We start from the raw sequence: 16107 nt of genomic DNA, 5'->3' as shown, positions 1-16107 counted from the left end.
GGCCAGGAGCCGCCCTTGGAGCACTGAGACTGGGTCCTCCCAGAGTCGTGTTCCTTGAGAATGTGCCTAAAGTGGGCGGTAAACTCCGTCTAAGGCTAAATACTGGCTCAGAATTGATAGTCAACAAGTACCATAAGGGACAGTTGAAGAGAGAGTTCAAGAGAGCATGTTAAGAGGTGTGACCTCAGATCAGATGTGGCGACCTCACACCTGGGTGGTGGCCCTGCCCTCTTAGCTCTGGAACTAATTAGGTGGCTCACCTTCTGGAAACAGAGAGGTGACAGCCAGTCACCCTGCATCTCCCCAGTCTGTGCCCTCTGGGCCTGTGATGGCAGTGACAGCCCTGCTGGCTTCTGAACCATTTTGGGGGTCATTCATCCCTTTTCTTGAAGCGTGTTCATAGCCAAATAGCTTTACTGGACTGTTTCCTGTCTGTAGAATCCCAGAACCCCAGCCTTCCTTCCTTTTTCCCTGCCTCCGGCCTCTTCAGCCCAAGCTGGCAGCGTTTCTTCTGAGATGGTTGACTGGATCCACAAATCATATACCTAATCTTTTTAGCAACTGGTTGTCCAGCCACACCCTTGGTGCTCTTTCCAGAGTACACCTTCTTATATTTTGCAGTATGGATAGGCTGAGAATTTTCCAAATCTTCATATTCTAGTTCCTTTTTACTAACAATTCCTTCTTCAATTTCTCTTTCCTCTAGCATTTTACTGTAAGTATGAAGCAGAAACCAAGCCCTGCCTTTAACACTTTGCTTAGAAATCTCCTCAGCTAAATATCCAAATTCATCACTCACGACTTCTGTTTTCTACCCACAATTCAGCCAAATTCTCTGCCACTTTATAATAAGAATCACCTTTCCACTAGTTTCCAATTATGTGTTCCTCACTTCCATCTGAGACCTCACCAAAAACACCTTTAACACTCCTATTTCTACCAACAGTTTCTCTGAGGCGATCTAGACATTTTCTATCAAGCACCTGAAAATCTTTCCAGGCTCTACCCATTGCCCAATTCCAAAGCCACCTCCATGGATTTTGTAGGTATTTGTTACGGCAGCACCCCACTTCCCAGTACAGAAAGCTGTGCTAGTTTCCTAGGGCTGTTGTAACAAAGTACCACAAACTGGGTGGCTCAGAACAACAGAAATTTATTGTCTTGAAGTTCTGGAGGCCAGAAGTCTAAAATCAAGGTGTAAGCAGGGCCATGCTCTTTTTGAAGGTGCTAGGGAGGGAACTGTTCCATGCCTCACTCCTGGCTTCTCGTGGCCTCAGGCATTTCTTGTCCTATAGATGCATCACTCCAGTCACATGGTCATCTTTTCCTTGTATGTCTTCACATTGCCTTCCCTCTGTGTTTCTGTGTCTCTGTGTCTAGATGTCCCTTTTTTATAAGGATGCCAGTCATATTGGATTAGGGCCCATCTAATGACCCTGTTTTTGCTTGATTACTTCTGGATAGACCCTATTTCTAAATAAGGTCACATTCAGAAGTAGTGGGGGTTAGGGCTTCAACATATTTTCTTTGGGGGGGCCACAATTTTACCCATAACAAGGTCCTTGTAGGTTCACAGAGTGGCTCTGCTTACCCAGTGAGAGAAGGTGGCTATAGTTCTCCAGCATCACGTCCTGGTACAGGCGCCTTTGAGTAGAATCCAGCTGCTGCCACTCCTCCCTGCTGAAGTCCACAGTCACGTCCTCAAAGGACACTGACACCTGTAACAACACAATCCCATTCAGGGTGACATGGTCAGCATGGCGGGATAGGGAAGAGATAGAAAATTGTTTTTAGTAACTTTTACCATAATATCCCATAGGGTATGCCTATTAAATACCTACTTATACATAATGTACAGAATACAAATATCTAATTGGAAATTTCTGCTATTCATTGTATACAACACTCAGTCTTTCTTTCTTTCTTTTTTTTTTTTTTTTGGTATGCGGGCCTCTCACTGCTGTGGCCTCTCCCGTTGCGGAGCACAGGCTCCGGACGCGCAGGCTCAGCAGCCATGGCTCACGGGCCCAGCCGTTCCGCAGCATGTGGGATCTTCCCGGACCGGGGCACGAACCCGTGTCCCTTGCATTGGCAGGCGGACTCTCAACCACTGCTCCACCAGGGAAGCGCCTCAGTCTTTCATTTTTAAAAATAATATTTCTGTACAGGATTTGAACTTGATCCTATTTTGTTGCTCATTTTAATGGGAATTTGTGTTTTATAACTTTTAGAAGGAAGAATGTACATTTTTTTTCACTTTACATAGCTCCCTCTACTGCTGCTTTCATTTAGTCTTCAAAAACATAACCATTTTCTCTTGATGCCTTTTTTTTTTTCACCAATTTTAATTTAATTCCATAGTGGTCAGAAAACATACTCTGTATGATTTCAACATATGTTCTATCTGGAAGAACGTTTCATGTGTCCCTGGAAAGGAATGCATATTCAGTCATTGGTGGGTGCAGTTATAATATATAAATCAACTTGATTGAGTGCTGCTGAAATTTTATATCACTTTACTCATTTGTCTTCTAATTGTTCAGCCAATTATTTGTCAACTTTTTGGTAAAAATTGACAGGGAGATGTTAAAAGTTTCTATGGCTATGCAAAGGAACTAGAATACACAAAGCAAAGATTAGCATGGAGGATTTATACTATGCAATGTTAAGACTTACTTTAAAGCTACAATAATCAGACAGTGTGGTATTGATCTAAGAACAGACACATATATCAATGGAACAGAATAGAGAATCCAGAAACAGATCTGCACACATATGGACAACTGGTTTTTGACAAAGGTGCCAAAGGGGAAAGGGACAAAGGTGCCAAAGGGGGAAAGGAAAAGTCTTTTTTAAAAATTGTGCTGGAACAAATGGATATGAGTTTTGGAGGAAAAAAACAAACCTTGACCCACATCTCACACCATATACAAAAATTAACTTTAGTGTTCTCACCACACACACACACACACACACACACACACACACACACTCAAACTAAGCAACTCTGTGAGGTGATGAATGTATTAAGTAACTCGATGGTGGTATAAAAACAAATATACAGATCAACAGAATAGAACAGAAAGCCCAGAAATCAACCCACACATATAAAGTCAATTAACTTATGACAAAGGAGCCAAGAACATAAATTGGGAAAGGACAGTCTCTTCAATATATGGTGTTGGGAAAACTGGACAGCCACATGCAAAGGAATGAAACTGGAGCACTATCTTATACTACATGCAAAAAATAACTCAAAATGGATTAAAGACTAGAACATGAGATCAGAAATCATACAACTCCTAGATGAAAACATAGGTGGTAAGCTCCTTGACATAAGTCTTGGAGATAAATTTTTGGATTTGACACCAAAAGCAAAGGCAAGAAAAAACAAAAATAAACAAGTGGGAATATACCAAAGTAAAAATATTATGCACAGCAAATGAAACCTTCAACAAAATGACACAGCAGCCTACTGAATGGGAAAAAATATTTGCAAATCATATATCTGATAAGGGGTTAACATGCAAAATATATAAAGAACGCATACAACTCAACAGCAAAAAACCCCAAAAAATCTGATTAAAAAACGGGCAGAGGATCTGAACAGACATTTCTCCAAAGAGATATACAGATGGCCAACATGTACATGAAAAGGTGCTCAATATCACTAATCATCAGGGAAATGCAAATCAAACCCACAATGTGATATCACCTCATACCTGTTAGAGTGGCTATCATCAAAAAGACAAGAAATGACAAGTGTTAGTGAGAACACAGGAAAAAGGGAACCTTTGTGCACTGTTGGTGGAAATGTAAATTGGTGCAGCCACTATGGAAAACAACATAGAGGTTCCTCGAAAAATTAAAAACAGAACTAGGTATGACCCAGCACTTCCACTTCTGGGTATCTATCTAAAGAAGATGAATACATTAAATCAAAAAGATATCTGCACTCCCACGTTCACTGCAGCATTATTTACAATAGCCAAGGTATAGAATCAACCTAAGCATCCATAAATGGAAAAATGGATAAAGAAAATGTGGTGTGTGTGTATATACACACACACACATACACACACACACACATACACACACAATGGAATATTATTCAGCTATAAAAAAGAGGGAAATATTGCCATTGCAACAACATGGATGGACCTTGAGGGCATTATGCTAAGTGAAATAAATCAGACAGAGAAAGAAAATTCCATATGATCTCACTTATATGTGGAGTCTAAGAAAAACAAAAAACAGAAAACAGAGCTCACAGATACAGAGAAGAGTTGGTGGTTGCCAGAGGCAGGAGTGAGTGGTGGGCGAAATGCGTGAAGGGGTCAAAAGGTACAAACTTCCAGTTATAAAATAAAGAAGTCATGGGGATGTAATATACAGCATGATAACTATAGTTAATAATACTGTATTGCATATTTGAAAGTTGCTAAGAAAGTAAATCTTAAAAGTTCTCATCACAAGAAAAATATTTGTAATTATGTATGGTAATGGATGTTAGCTAGACTTATTGTGGTGATCATTTCACAATATATACAATATTGAATGATCATGTTATATACCTGAAACTAATATAATGTTATATGTCAATTATACCTCAATTTAAAAAAATAACCAAGTGGGGCTTCCCTGGTGGCGCAGTGGTTGAGAGTCCGCTGGCCGATGCAGGGGACACGGGTTCGTGCCCCGGTCCGGGAAGATCCCACATGCCGTGGAGCGGCTGGGCCCGTGAGCCATGGCTGCTGAGCCTGCGCGTCCGGAGCCTGTGCTCCGCGACAGGAGAGGCCATAACAGTGAGAGGCCCGCGTACTGCAAAAAATAAAAATAAAAATAAAAAAGGCATGGACTTCCCTGGTGGCACAGTGGTTAAGAATCCGCCTGCCAATGCAGGGGACACGGGTTTGAGCCCTGATCCGGGAAGATCCCACATGCTGTGGAACAACTAAGCCCGTGCGCCACAACTACTGAGCCTGCACTCTAGAGCCCACAAGCCACAACTACTGAGCCCGCGTGCCACAACTACTGAAGCCCGTGCACCTAGAGCCTGTGCTCTGCAACAAGAGAATCCACTGCAACGAGAAGCCCATGCACCACAACAAAGAGTAGCCCCTGCTCACCGCAACTAGAGAAAGCCCGCACACAGCAACGAAGACCCAATGCAGACAAAAATAAATAATAAATAAATTTATATAAAAAAATAAGAGGCAGAAACTTCCCAAATATGGTAAAAGACATAAATTTACAGATTCAAGCAGGATAAATCCACAGAAAACCACACCTATGCACAGTGTAGTCAAACTAATGAAAACCAAAGAAGAAAGCAGCCAGAAAACAAACAAAAAAAGACATATTACATACAGGGTAACAGTGATTAAAATGACCACTCAGTGCTCAACAGAAGAAACAGAGGTCAAAATACAGAATACAAACTACAAAATTTTTAAATGATGAAGAAAATAAGTTTTATCTGGCTGGGCAAATTTAGGAGTGCCTTGATAAGTTCTTCATGGCTTTTGGTACTACCCTCTGTGTTTCTGGTCCCACCCTCTGAGCCATCTTTCCTATTTCATGAAAGGTTGAAAGGTAGCATTTCAGGAAAGACAGCAGAAGAGTTTTCTCAGTCTGCTTCCTACCGGTAGAATTTTGAAGGTCTGACATCTTTCCATTTTTGTATTGTCTCTATCCCTTTAAGTCTAAAGTGGTAGTGTTTCTGTTCATATAATTTGCTCTAAAATTTTATGAGTTGTCTGTGAATCTCACTGGGTTCACTCCCTTCGACGAAAAGTGCACCTACAGATCTGTTTGAGATAAGCCATTCTTTATCTTGGACTCCTGCTGAGAGGGCTGAGGGACACACTCTTAAGCTTCCTAGAGGCCCTCTTGCTTGATTGAGATCTATGAGGCACTCTTAATCTCTTCAAGGGGAGTTTTGTGTGGCTGAATGCTCTGGTCCTCTGATCTGAGGTCTTAAGAAAAGGTTGTATAGTCATATCTTTTGCTTTATTTCTAGATCATATTTTCCTGATAGTGTTTCAGAGCTATTTCTCTTTTTTTTAAACATCTTTATTGGAGTATAATTGCTTTACAATGGTGTGTTAGTTTCTGCTTTATAAGAAAGTGAATCAGTTATACTTATACATATGTTCCCATATCTCTTCCCTCTTGCGTCTCCCTCCCTCCCACCCTCCCTATCCCACCCCTCCAGGCGGTCACAAAGCACCGAGGCGATATCCCTGTGCCATGCGGCTGCTTCCCACTAGCTATCTACCTTACGTTTGTTAGTGTGTATATGTCCATGACTCTCTCTCGCCCTGTCACAGCTCACCCTTCCCCCTCCCCATATCCTCAAGTCCGTTCTCCAGTAGGTCTGTGTCTTTATTCCTGTCTTACCCCTAGGTTCTTCATGACATTTTTTCCCTTAAATTCCATATATATGTGTTAGCATACGGTATTTGTCTTTTTCTTTCTGACTTACTTCACTCTGTATGACAGACTCTAGGTCTATCCACCTCATTACAAATAGCTCAATTTCGCAGAGCTATTTCTTAACTTTAGAATCTTGTGCTATCTGAAGAGGCTAATAATTTTCAAAACCATCAAGTCCTGGATCCTTTGTGTTTGACAGTCTTTCTCTCAATTTATCTCCTTTCATATTTTGCTAAAAGCAGCAAGAAACTTGATGCCTTCAACACTTTTCTTGGAAATATTAGATAGATCACCAAGTTCATGAAGCACAATTCTCTACTTTCCACATAACTGCAGACGACAGTGTTGCTAAGTTTCTATCACATAAGCTCCTCCAGTTTCCAAAACATGTTCTTCACTTCCTTTTGAGCCTTCATCGGCATCCTATAGTCCAAATTTCAACTAATAGTCTATTCAGGCAATTTAGGATTTCTCTAATATGCTCCTTAAAATCCTTCCAGCCTCCACCCACATCCAAGTTTGAAAGATATTCCCACATTTTTAGGTGTGTTATGACAACACCCTACTCCCAGTACCAAAATCTGTGTTAGCTTTCTATCTGATGCATAGCAAATTACCCGAAAACTTAGTGAGTTACAACAATATCCGTTATCTCACAGTGGGTCAGGGGCCCGGGTGTGGCTTAAATAGGTCCTCTCACTTGGGATCTCTCACAAGGCTGCAATCAAGATGTTGGCCAGGGCTACGTTCATCTTGAACACTGACTTGGAATGACCCACTTCCAAGCTCAGGCAAGTGGTTGTTGATAACATTCAGTTTCTCGAGGTCTGTTGTACTGAGTGACTCAGTTCCTTATTGACTGTTGGCCAGTGGCTGCCCTCAGTCCTTTGCCACGTGGATCTCTCCATAGGGAAGTTCACAACATGGCAGCTTGTTTCATCAAAGCCAGCAAACAAGAAGAACCAGAGAGAGAGAGTGCCAGCAAGATGGAAGTTACAGTCTTTTATAACCTAATCACATAAGTGACATCCCAACACTTTTACCTTATTCGGTTTCTTAGAAGCAAGTCACTAGGTCCAGCCCACATACAAAGGGGAGTGGATTACACAAGGGTATGAATACCGAGAAGTGGGGATCACTGACAGCCAACTTAGAAGGCTGCTTACTAAAAAAAATCAAAATTTGCATGAAGCAAATAAAGATAAATTTCGAAGGAAATTTATAGCTTTAAATGCTTATATTAGAAAAGAGTCTAAAATCAATGACCTAAAATTTAACCTCAAGGAGCTAGAAAGTAAAAGACCAAATGAACCCAAAGAAGGTAAAAGAACTAGCAAAGATCAAAAAAATTAATGAAATAGAAAACAAATGACAGAAAAAGTCAACAAAAAATTAATTCAAGCTGTATTATCGACCTAAACATAAAAACTAAAACTAAAAATGCCCCAGAAGAAAACATAAGAGAACATCTTTGCAATGCTGGGACAAGCAAGGATTTCTTGACATAGTACAAAAAGCAACAACCACAAAAGAAAATTTTGATAAATGGGACCTTATCAAAATTAAAACTTCTGCTCATCAAAACATGTCATTAACTCATAGACATAGAGAACAGACTTGTGGTTGCCAATGGGGAGGGGCAGTGGGGGAGGGATGGATTGGGAGTTTGGGGTTAGCAGATGCAAACTATTACATACAGAATGGATACACAACAAGGTCCTACTGTAGAGCACAGGGAATTATATTCAATATCCTGTGATAAGCCATAATGGAAAAGAATGTGAAAAAGAATATATATATGTATAACTGAATCACTTTGCTGTACAGCAGAAATGTTGAACACAACATTGTAAATCAACTATACTTCAATAAAATAAAAATTTAAAAAAGATGTCATTAAGAAAACAAAAAGCCAAGACACAGACTGGGAGAACATATTTGCAATATGTATACGAAACACCCATATTAAGAATGTATAAAGAACTCCTACAAAGCAAAAAGAAAAAGACATGTAACCCAATTTTTTTTTTTTTTTTTTTTTTTTTTGCGGTACACAGGCCTCTCACTGCCGTGGCCTCTCCCGTTGCGGACCACAGGCTCCGGACGCGCAGGCTCAGCCGCCATGGCTCACGGGCCCAGCCGCTCTGCGGCATGTGGGATCCTCCCAGACCGGGGCACGAACCCGTGTCTCCTGCATTGGCAGGCAGACTCTCAACCACTGCACCACCAGGGAAGCCTGTAACCCAATTTTTTTAAATGGGCAAAATATTTGAACAGACACACATGAAAAAGACATACCAATAAAGTATATTAAAAGATGTTCAACATCATTAGTTATAAGGGAAATGCAATTTAAACTACACTAAGATAGCACTATACACTCACTTTCAAAGCTAAAATTAAAAAAAACTGAAAAATTGCTGGTAGAAATGTAAAACTGAACTATCACTTTGGAAACTTGTTTGGCAGTTTCTTTCTTTTTTTTTTTTGGCTGTGTTGGGTCTTCGCTGCTGTGCGCAGGCCTTCTCTAGTTGTGTTGAGCAGGGACTACTCTTCGTTGTGGTGCCCGGGCTTCTCATTGTGGTGGCTTCTCTTGTTGCGGAGCATGGGCTCTAGGTACGCGGGCTCAATGGTTGTGGCACGTGGGCCCTAAAGCGTGCGGGCTCAGTAGTTGCAGCACGTGGGCCCTAGGGCATGCAGGCTCAGTAGTTGTAGCGTGCGAGCTTAGTTGCTCCACGGCATGTGGGATCTTCCCAGATCAGAGATCGAACCTGTGTCCCCTGCATTGGCAGGCAGATTCTTAACCACTGCCCCACCAGGGAAGTCCCTGGTTTGGCAGTTTCTAATAAAGTTAAATATACACCAGCCTGTAATCTGGCAATTCCATTCCTTGGTAGATACTAAAAAGAAATGACAACAATATATCCTCAGAAAACTTCCACAAGAATATTTATAGCAGGATTTATCATGATAAAAAAACTAGAAACATTCCAAATGTTCATCAGCAGGTAAATGCATAAACAAATTATAGCATATTCATATAACTGAATATTCAGCAATAAAAAAGAAAGAGCTACTGGTAGAACAAACAACCTGGATGACTCTCAAAAATTTACAAATAGAAGCCAAACACAGAGCCAAACACAAACCGTATGATTCTATTTATATGACAATCAAGGACCAGCAGGGCTAATCTATAGGGATTAAAAATATTAACAATGATTGCCTCAGGGGGAGGATATTGACTGATTAAGGGGGAACCTTCAAGGGTGATGGACATGGTCTATATTTTAATTTGAGTGATGGGTATACATATTTGTCAAAATTCATTAAACTATACCATTTAAGATCTGGGTAATTCAATGTCGTTCAAATATAACTCATTTCAAAAAACACACAAAAAAGTGCATATTATAAATATATTCAGGGTACAATGTGGGCCCCAAAGAGAAAACAGTTGATTCTACTGGGGATGTAGGTTTAGGTTCCATAGAGCTGGTACAGTTTAAACTGAATCCTGGAAAAAATAAGTGTGATAGAGATAAGTGAGGGAAAATGTTTTCCAGAAAAGACGAAGAAATTGGTGTGGAGACAGGAAAATACACAGTAATTAAGGAAAGAGCGAACAGCTTTGTGAAAAGGAGAGATTATATAATATGTCAAGGAGGCAATTATGAGAAAAAAAAAATCCAAGGAAGTAGGCTGGAGTCTGATCATGAAATAGTATGAATTCTTTTAGTAATAGATCACCACTGAAGTGTTTTAGTTTTATATTTTTAAGTTAAAATTTATATTTGGGAATAAAAATTCATAATAACAAATTTTTTATAAAACTGCCACACAGGAACACACCTTAAGATACCACTACATGCTTCACTTAGAAAAAGTTACAGACATAGTCAAAACAAATAGCTCTCATTTATAAATGTGAGTTCGTTTCTTTTAGCAAAAGAAAGCTCACAGGATTCTAAATAATTCATGGGACAAAAAAAGGAAATTTAAAAATATTTTTAGCTGAATGATAATTTAAAATGACATATTAAAAACTTTATTGCACAGCATGTGGTTTATTTCTATAATCATTCCTTGTGCTCTTGAAAAGAATATGTACCCAGAAGTTGTTGGTTACAGTGCTCTATATATTTTTGTTGGCTCAAGTTCATTAATTATGTTGTTCAGGTCTTTTATATCTACTGAATTTTTGCCTGTTTTTTCTTTCAGTAACTGAAAGAGGTATGTTAAATTTTCCACTGAGTATGGATTTGATTATTTCTCTTTTTTTCTCCGTTTATGTTTTATTATCTTGAGGCTATGTTATTAGCTGTGTACAGATATAAAATTTTTATATTGTTTTGTTAAATTGGCTCTTTTATATTATGAAATATCTCTAGTAATAAATCTTGCTTTAAAGAAAAAAAAAAAAAGAAAGCTCACAGGAAATGTCAGACTGAAAACCAGCAGGATACAGCGATGCAGGGACAGCTCAACACCTCCTGAGCTAGAAGGCTCGGAGCCAGGCCTCCCTGGCTGGGGGCTGTGCTGCTTCTCCTCTCTGGCCTTCAGTTTCCCTGGCACCAAAGGAGGGAAGACTGGATGACTGATAAAGTCCTGGGTGCCATGGTCCATTCATTTCAGAGAACAGTATATGATCATAACAGTATCATTCTCCTTTGATTGTAAATGTCAACAGAATACAACTTAACATGCTGAAAAATTTTACTACAAAGAGTGCTATGATTTTTCCCATACTCTGCAAAGGATGGATGAGGGCCCATATTATCAGGCCACACTCACTGCTTATATTGGAAAATGAGGAAATGCTAATGAAATTGCTTTTATGGGCTGACATTCATGGATGGCAGAAAGGGGCGTTCCAGAAGGAGTCCAGGATTTGCTCTTCATGAGTATTTCAGCTCCCGGCCAAAGCTCGGTGGCCAAGTGCACACATGGGCACACCCATGCCCGCATGCAGTCTGTAAAGGTCACTGAGCACGTGTTAACCTTGAAGGGGAGAGAGACACCTCAGTATTTCCCCCCAACAACACTCCAAGCCTCTTGTAAATCATATTCAAATTCATACACTTAAGCATTAATTTACATACTTAATTTCTGACAGGCTGACAACCGCAGCCCTTCTCCCCCTCAGTGTAAAGTGAGAAGTGAACTGTTATTCAGTGTATCCGTTACATTGGTAGTGGTGCTAAGTGTATTTTATATAATGTGCTATCTACAAAAAGGCAGATAAGAATTTGATTTAACATCCAGTTAAAAGCCATCATTGAAAAATTAAAAAAAAAGAGTGCTATGATTTTTATTATGACTCTCACCATCTTTGGAAAATTTCCATTTCAGAAGTTTGATTTGGTTCACTTTCTTGGAGCTTCTTGCCTTGGGAGCATCCTCCACGCACACCAGTACCTATGAAGATAATTAGCCAGCATTCCTTTTCCTGAAGCCGCAGTCTATGGCTCTGCCTTCATCACATAGGCTGCGCTGTGTCCCTGTTCAACCTCCAACTATTCTTCTAATTACGGAGTGCCCAGATGCTTGATTTACTGTTTCTTCCTTACACCTCACTGTGTATTCTGCAAGTTGTATTTTAGTATGTTCCTACAGAGTTTCTTCAATTCATGCTGCTATCAGTGTGATCAAAGTTTGAGGTTTTGACATAAGAGCCCTTCAGATATTCTGTGGGAATGCGAGGCCCAGCAGCTAGTGGGAAGAGTTGCATTTCAGCATCTTATAGTCCTAACTCTGTCTCCCTCTGTTAATGTTGCATTTAACCTTGAGAGCGTCAACTTAGTTTTCTCACACATTTTCAATTAAAACATTTAGTTCCTTTTTCAATACTAAACATGATTTTTTCTTTTAACAACAAAGACATGCATCAAAAAACCATGTGCTCAGAGAAGTGATGTAAAAATACCATTGTCTTATCTCCAAATACTAATTCTAAGATCAAGGTCTTCAAGCCTTTGACCACGCACATGGACCACCAATTTCTAGGATACATTATTCCACATCATCATTTCTATAGTTTGACAAAAACCATAACACATTCTCTGATACAACAACATATCCATATCAATGAAATACATTACTGCAATGTTTAACTTCTTCCATAATTCCTTGAAAATCTGTAGCATAGCATAAGCACTAAAACTTACTAATTATGAGAGCTGTTAATTTACAATCCTCTCATAATGACTGTACCACTATCCATTTTTATTTATTCTTAAATTCAATTTCAACTACCTGATTGTGTCTGAAGTAGCTTCATAGTAGTTTTATTTCTATGAAAGTGACATGTTTCCAAGTATCACCTGGGGGATTAGATTAGATTTAAATGAGAGAGGAAAATATAGTATCAGTTACACCGTTTCCTCACTTGGCATACAAATTAAAAAAAAATCATCCATTTCTTTAGTGATTAAAAATAACAGTTCTTTTGTGAGCATAGACACAATACAAGGAATCTGTTTCTTTGCGTGAAAAGCAGAATCAGTGGAAAAGGACTCGAATTCTATCGCTAGCTTTCGGTTAACCCAAATGAGAGTATGCATAAGCTCAAGCTTGTGAGCGTACTGATTCAGCATTGCACAAAGTGACTGGATGAACCAGGATCCGTCCTTTGAATTTCGCCAGGAATAGTAACCAGGTGCTGTAGAATATGCATACAAGAAGTCTGCCTCAACCGGTATTTTCTGACAGGCCGTGTCATCCTCAACACCACTGTCTGTCTCCAAGCAGCTAAAACATGGCTACAGCCACTTGGGATGCTCGCCACGCACCTGTGCCCTCGTGCGGGATTTGGGAGGCAGAAGCGGTCTGCAGTTTTAACTCAGAAATTGTGAAAACCAAACCCCAAACCAACCACGCTAGCTCTTGCAGGGTGGGAAGCGGCCGGCAAGCCCAGCTCCTTCGGTGTTTGGCCTGCTCCTCGTTTGGAAAATTACTTCTCTTTCTAGTGAGAACAGGAAGTCGGGCGGCCCAAGTAAAAGGCGAGTGAGTGAAGTGTTCAGAACGGTACCGTCACCCTCGTTTTGGGAACTGATACCCCAGGCTGGCACCTCCCTCCCTGAACTCTTTTTTTTTTTAACATCTTTAATGGAGTATAATTGCTTTACAATGGTGTGTTAGTTTCCGCTTTATAACACAGTGAATCAGTTATACATATACATATGTTCCCATATCTCTTCCCTCTTGCGTCTCCCTCCTTCCCACCCTCCCTATCCCACCCCTCTAGGTGGTCACAAACCACTGAGCTGATCTGATCTCCCTGTGCTATGCGGCTGCTTCCCACTATCTATTTTATGTTTGGTAGTGTATATATGTCCATGCCACTCTCTCACTTTGTCACAGCTTACCCTTCCCCCACTCTTGCACTGTTGGTGGGAATGTAAACTGATACAGCCACTATGGAGAACAGTATGGAGGTTCCTTAAAAAACTACAAATAGAGCTACCATATGACCCAGCAATCCCACTACTGGGCATATACCCTGAGAAAACCATAATTCAAAAAGAGTCATGTACCACAATGTTCATTGCAGCTCTATTTACAATAGCCAGGACATGGAAGCAACCTAAGTGTCCATCAACAGATGAATGGATAAAGAAGGTGTGGCACATATATACAATGGAATATTACTCAGCCATAAAAAGAAATGAAATTGAGTTATTTGTAGTGAGGTGGATGGACCTAGAGTCTGTCATACAGAGTGAAGTAAGTTAGAAAGAGAAAAACAAATGCCGTATGCTAACACATATATATGGAATCTAAGAAAAAAAAAAAGGTCATGAAGTACTTAGGGGTAAGACAGGCATAAAGACACAGACCTCCCTGAACTCTTCACACAATAAAGCTCACTCCTGCTGGCCGTGGCCGTCTCGGGCACAAGAAAACCCTCGCTGCGTGAAATGAGCATAGCAAACCTGACAAACCAAAATCTTAAGAAAAAAAGTATACAGCAGCAAAACCTCAGGACTCCTGCACCACACCTGTAACCTGCCCACTTAGTACATCAAATCACAAAAGCTACGCAAGGGGTAGGCCACCCTGGCAGAGAGCCCGACCCACAGCAGGGCGGAGGGAGCAGGTGCGAATGAGCTGGAAGGGGCGAGTCTCCCACTTTCCCCCTTGGGGCCCTCAGTCCTAACACTGCACTGGGAGCCTGGGTTGATCCGGCCACGTAACTCTCAGCTTCTTCTTGTGTTTCACTCTCAGCTTCTTCTTGTGTTTCTAGTAAGGGAGGAAGGCGATGGCTTCAATCCCTTTGCCTCCGGGTCAGAAGACAAGATCCTCTGAAACCCAGGTGGACGGGACATGTGGGAGGTTGAGCGTCTTCTCCTGGTTGAGGATGGGCGCACGGGCTCTTAGAGAAAGTCCGCTGTCCGAGCGCGTGATCCTGAAGCTTCTAGCACTGACAGCTGGCTGACTCCTTTCCCCTCTCCCTGGGGAGGCAAGGAGGCCATGGAGGTGGGAGAGCCCTTCCCCCATTCCAGCCCCCGGAAGTGCTACTTTACCAAATTCACTGATTAGCTCTAGCAGTTTTCTGGTAGCATCTTTAGGATTCTCTATGTACAGTATCATGTCATCTGCAAACAGTGACAGCTTTACTTCTTCTTTTCCAATTTAGATTCCTTTTATTTCTTTTGTTTTCTCTGATTGCTGTGGCTAAAACGTCCAAAACTATGGTGAATAACAGTGGTGAGAGTGGGCAACCTTGTCTTGTTCCTGATCTTAGTGGAAATGGTTTCAGTTTTTCACCATTGGTAAAGGCATTTTAAAGACTCTCACTACACCTACCAAAGAGATGAACTTATTCAAAACATATTAAAGAGATGTGCTATCTGTCAGCAGAATTCTTTGCAGGCCACTCCCAAGGTAAGCACCAGACGTTTTCCCCAACCAACTTCCCATCCAACAGGAACTGCTGGCAGTTGGATTTCATAGAAGTTATGCTTGCAGAACATAGGAGGTTTTGTCTACTTATGGTGTGTATGATGTCAGAATGGCCTGAAGTTTTCCTCTCTTCAAAAAGCCAGTGCTCAGGCAATGGTATAGGTTCCCTTAATAAACGTAATTTCCACTTTGGGGATACCAGAGCACGTTGAATCAGACAGAAAAAGTCAATTTATTTCCACTGCTGTTCAGGAATTACAAAAATGTTTACAGATTTCTACAAGCTATCATATAGCCTATCATTCTTATTCCTGTGGACATGTACAGCAAATGAATCAAACTCTAAAGAAACTCATTGGCCAAGATTCAGCAACCAATTAGGGTTAAAAAGGCCTACAGCTTTACCACTAGCTTGTTAAAAATTAGAGCAACCCTTGCCAGCAAGCATGAAATCACTCTCTTTGAACTTATGTTTAGCAGGCCTATGAATTTTGGTCTGAGACCATGTCCTGTGCCTAATTTAACTGAATCTTCCCATAATCATATTCAATTCTTAAAAGGGTTTCTCTCTTCCCCAGAAACCCTGAGACATAAAGTCATAAGAACCTGGAAAGACCCCCTGGAAAGTCTGCCACCTCTATCAAAAGGGAGATTTCATCTACATAAAAGAGTCCCAGGAAAAGACAGGCTGTCACCACACTGGGAGGGATCTTTCCAAGTAAAAGAAAAAATACAGTTGGATTCATGCTTTCCCTATGAAGCCAG

The 16107-nt window shown here is 40.7% G+C and overlaps 1 protein-coding gene across 2 annotated transcripts in view; it reads right to left on the bottom strand.

Annotated features, from left to right (window-relative positions):
- Positions 1-16107, bottom strand: part of ZNF81 (zinc finger protein 81) — a 65148-nt gene that overhangs the window by 28256 nt on the left and 20785 nt on the right. The window contains exon 3 of one of the 2 annotated variants that reach the window (XM_027091381.1): positions 1592-1718. In XM_027091381.1, coding sequence (XP_026947182.1) covers positions 1592-1718 — 127 coding nt within the window. Of the gene's footprint in view, positions 1-1591; positions 1719-16107 lie in introns of those variants that run through there. The other variant, XM_027091382.1, reaches the window with a different exon arrangement.

This window comes from Aethalodelphis obliquidens, unplaced genomic scaffold (genome assembly GCF_003676395.1).
Source record: "Aethalodelphis obliquidens isolate GAN/ISIS:26980383/991018 unplaced genomic scaffold, ASM367639v1 scaffold71, whole genome shotgun sequence".
Classification (NCBI taxonomy): Eukaryota; Metazoa; Chordata; class Mammalia; order Artiodactyla; family Delphinidae; genus Aethalodelphis; species Aethalodelphis obliquidens.
The sequence above is the reverse complement of the archived record's forward strand: the minus strand, read 5'-3'. Positions and strand labels throughout refer to the sequence as shown.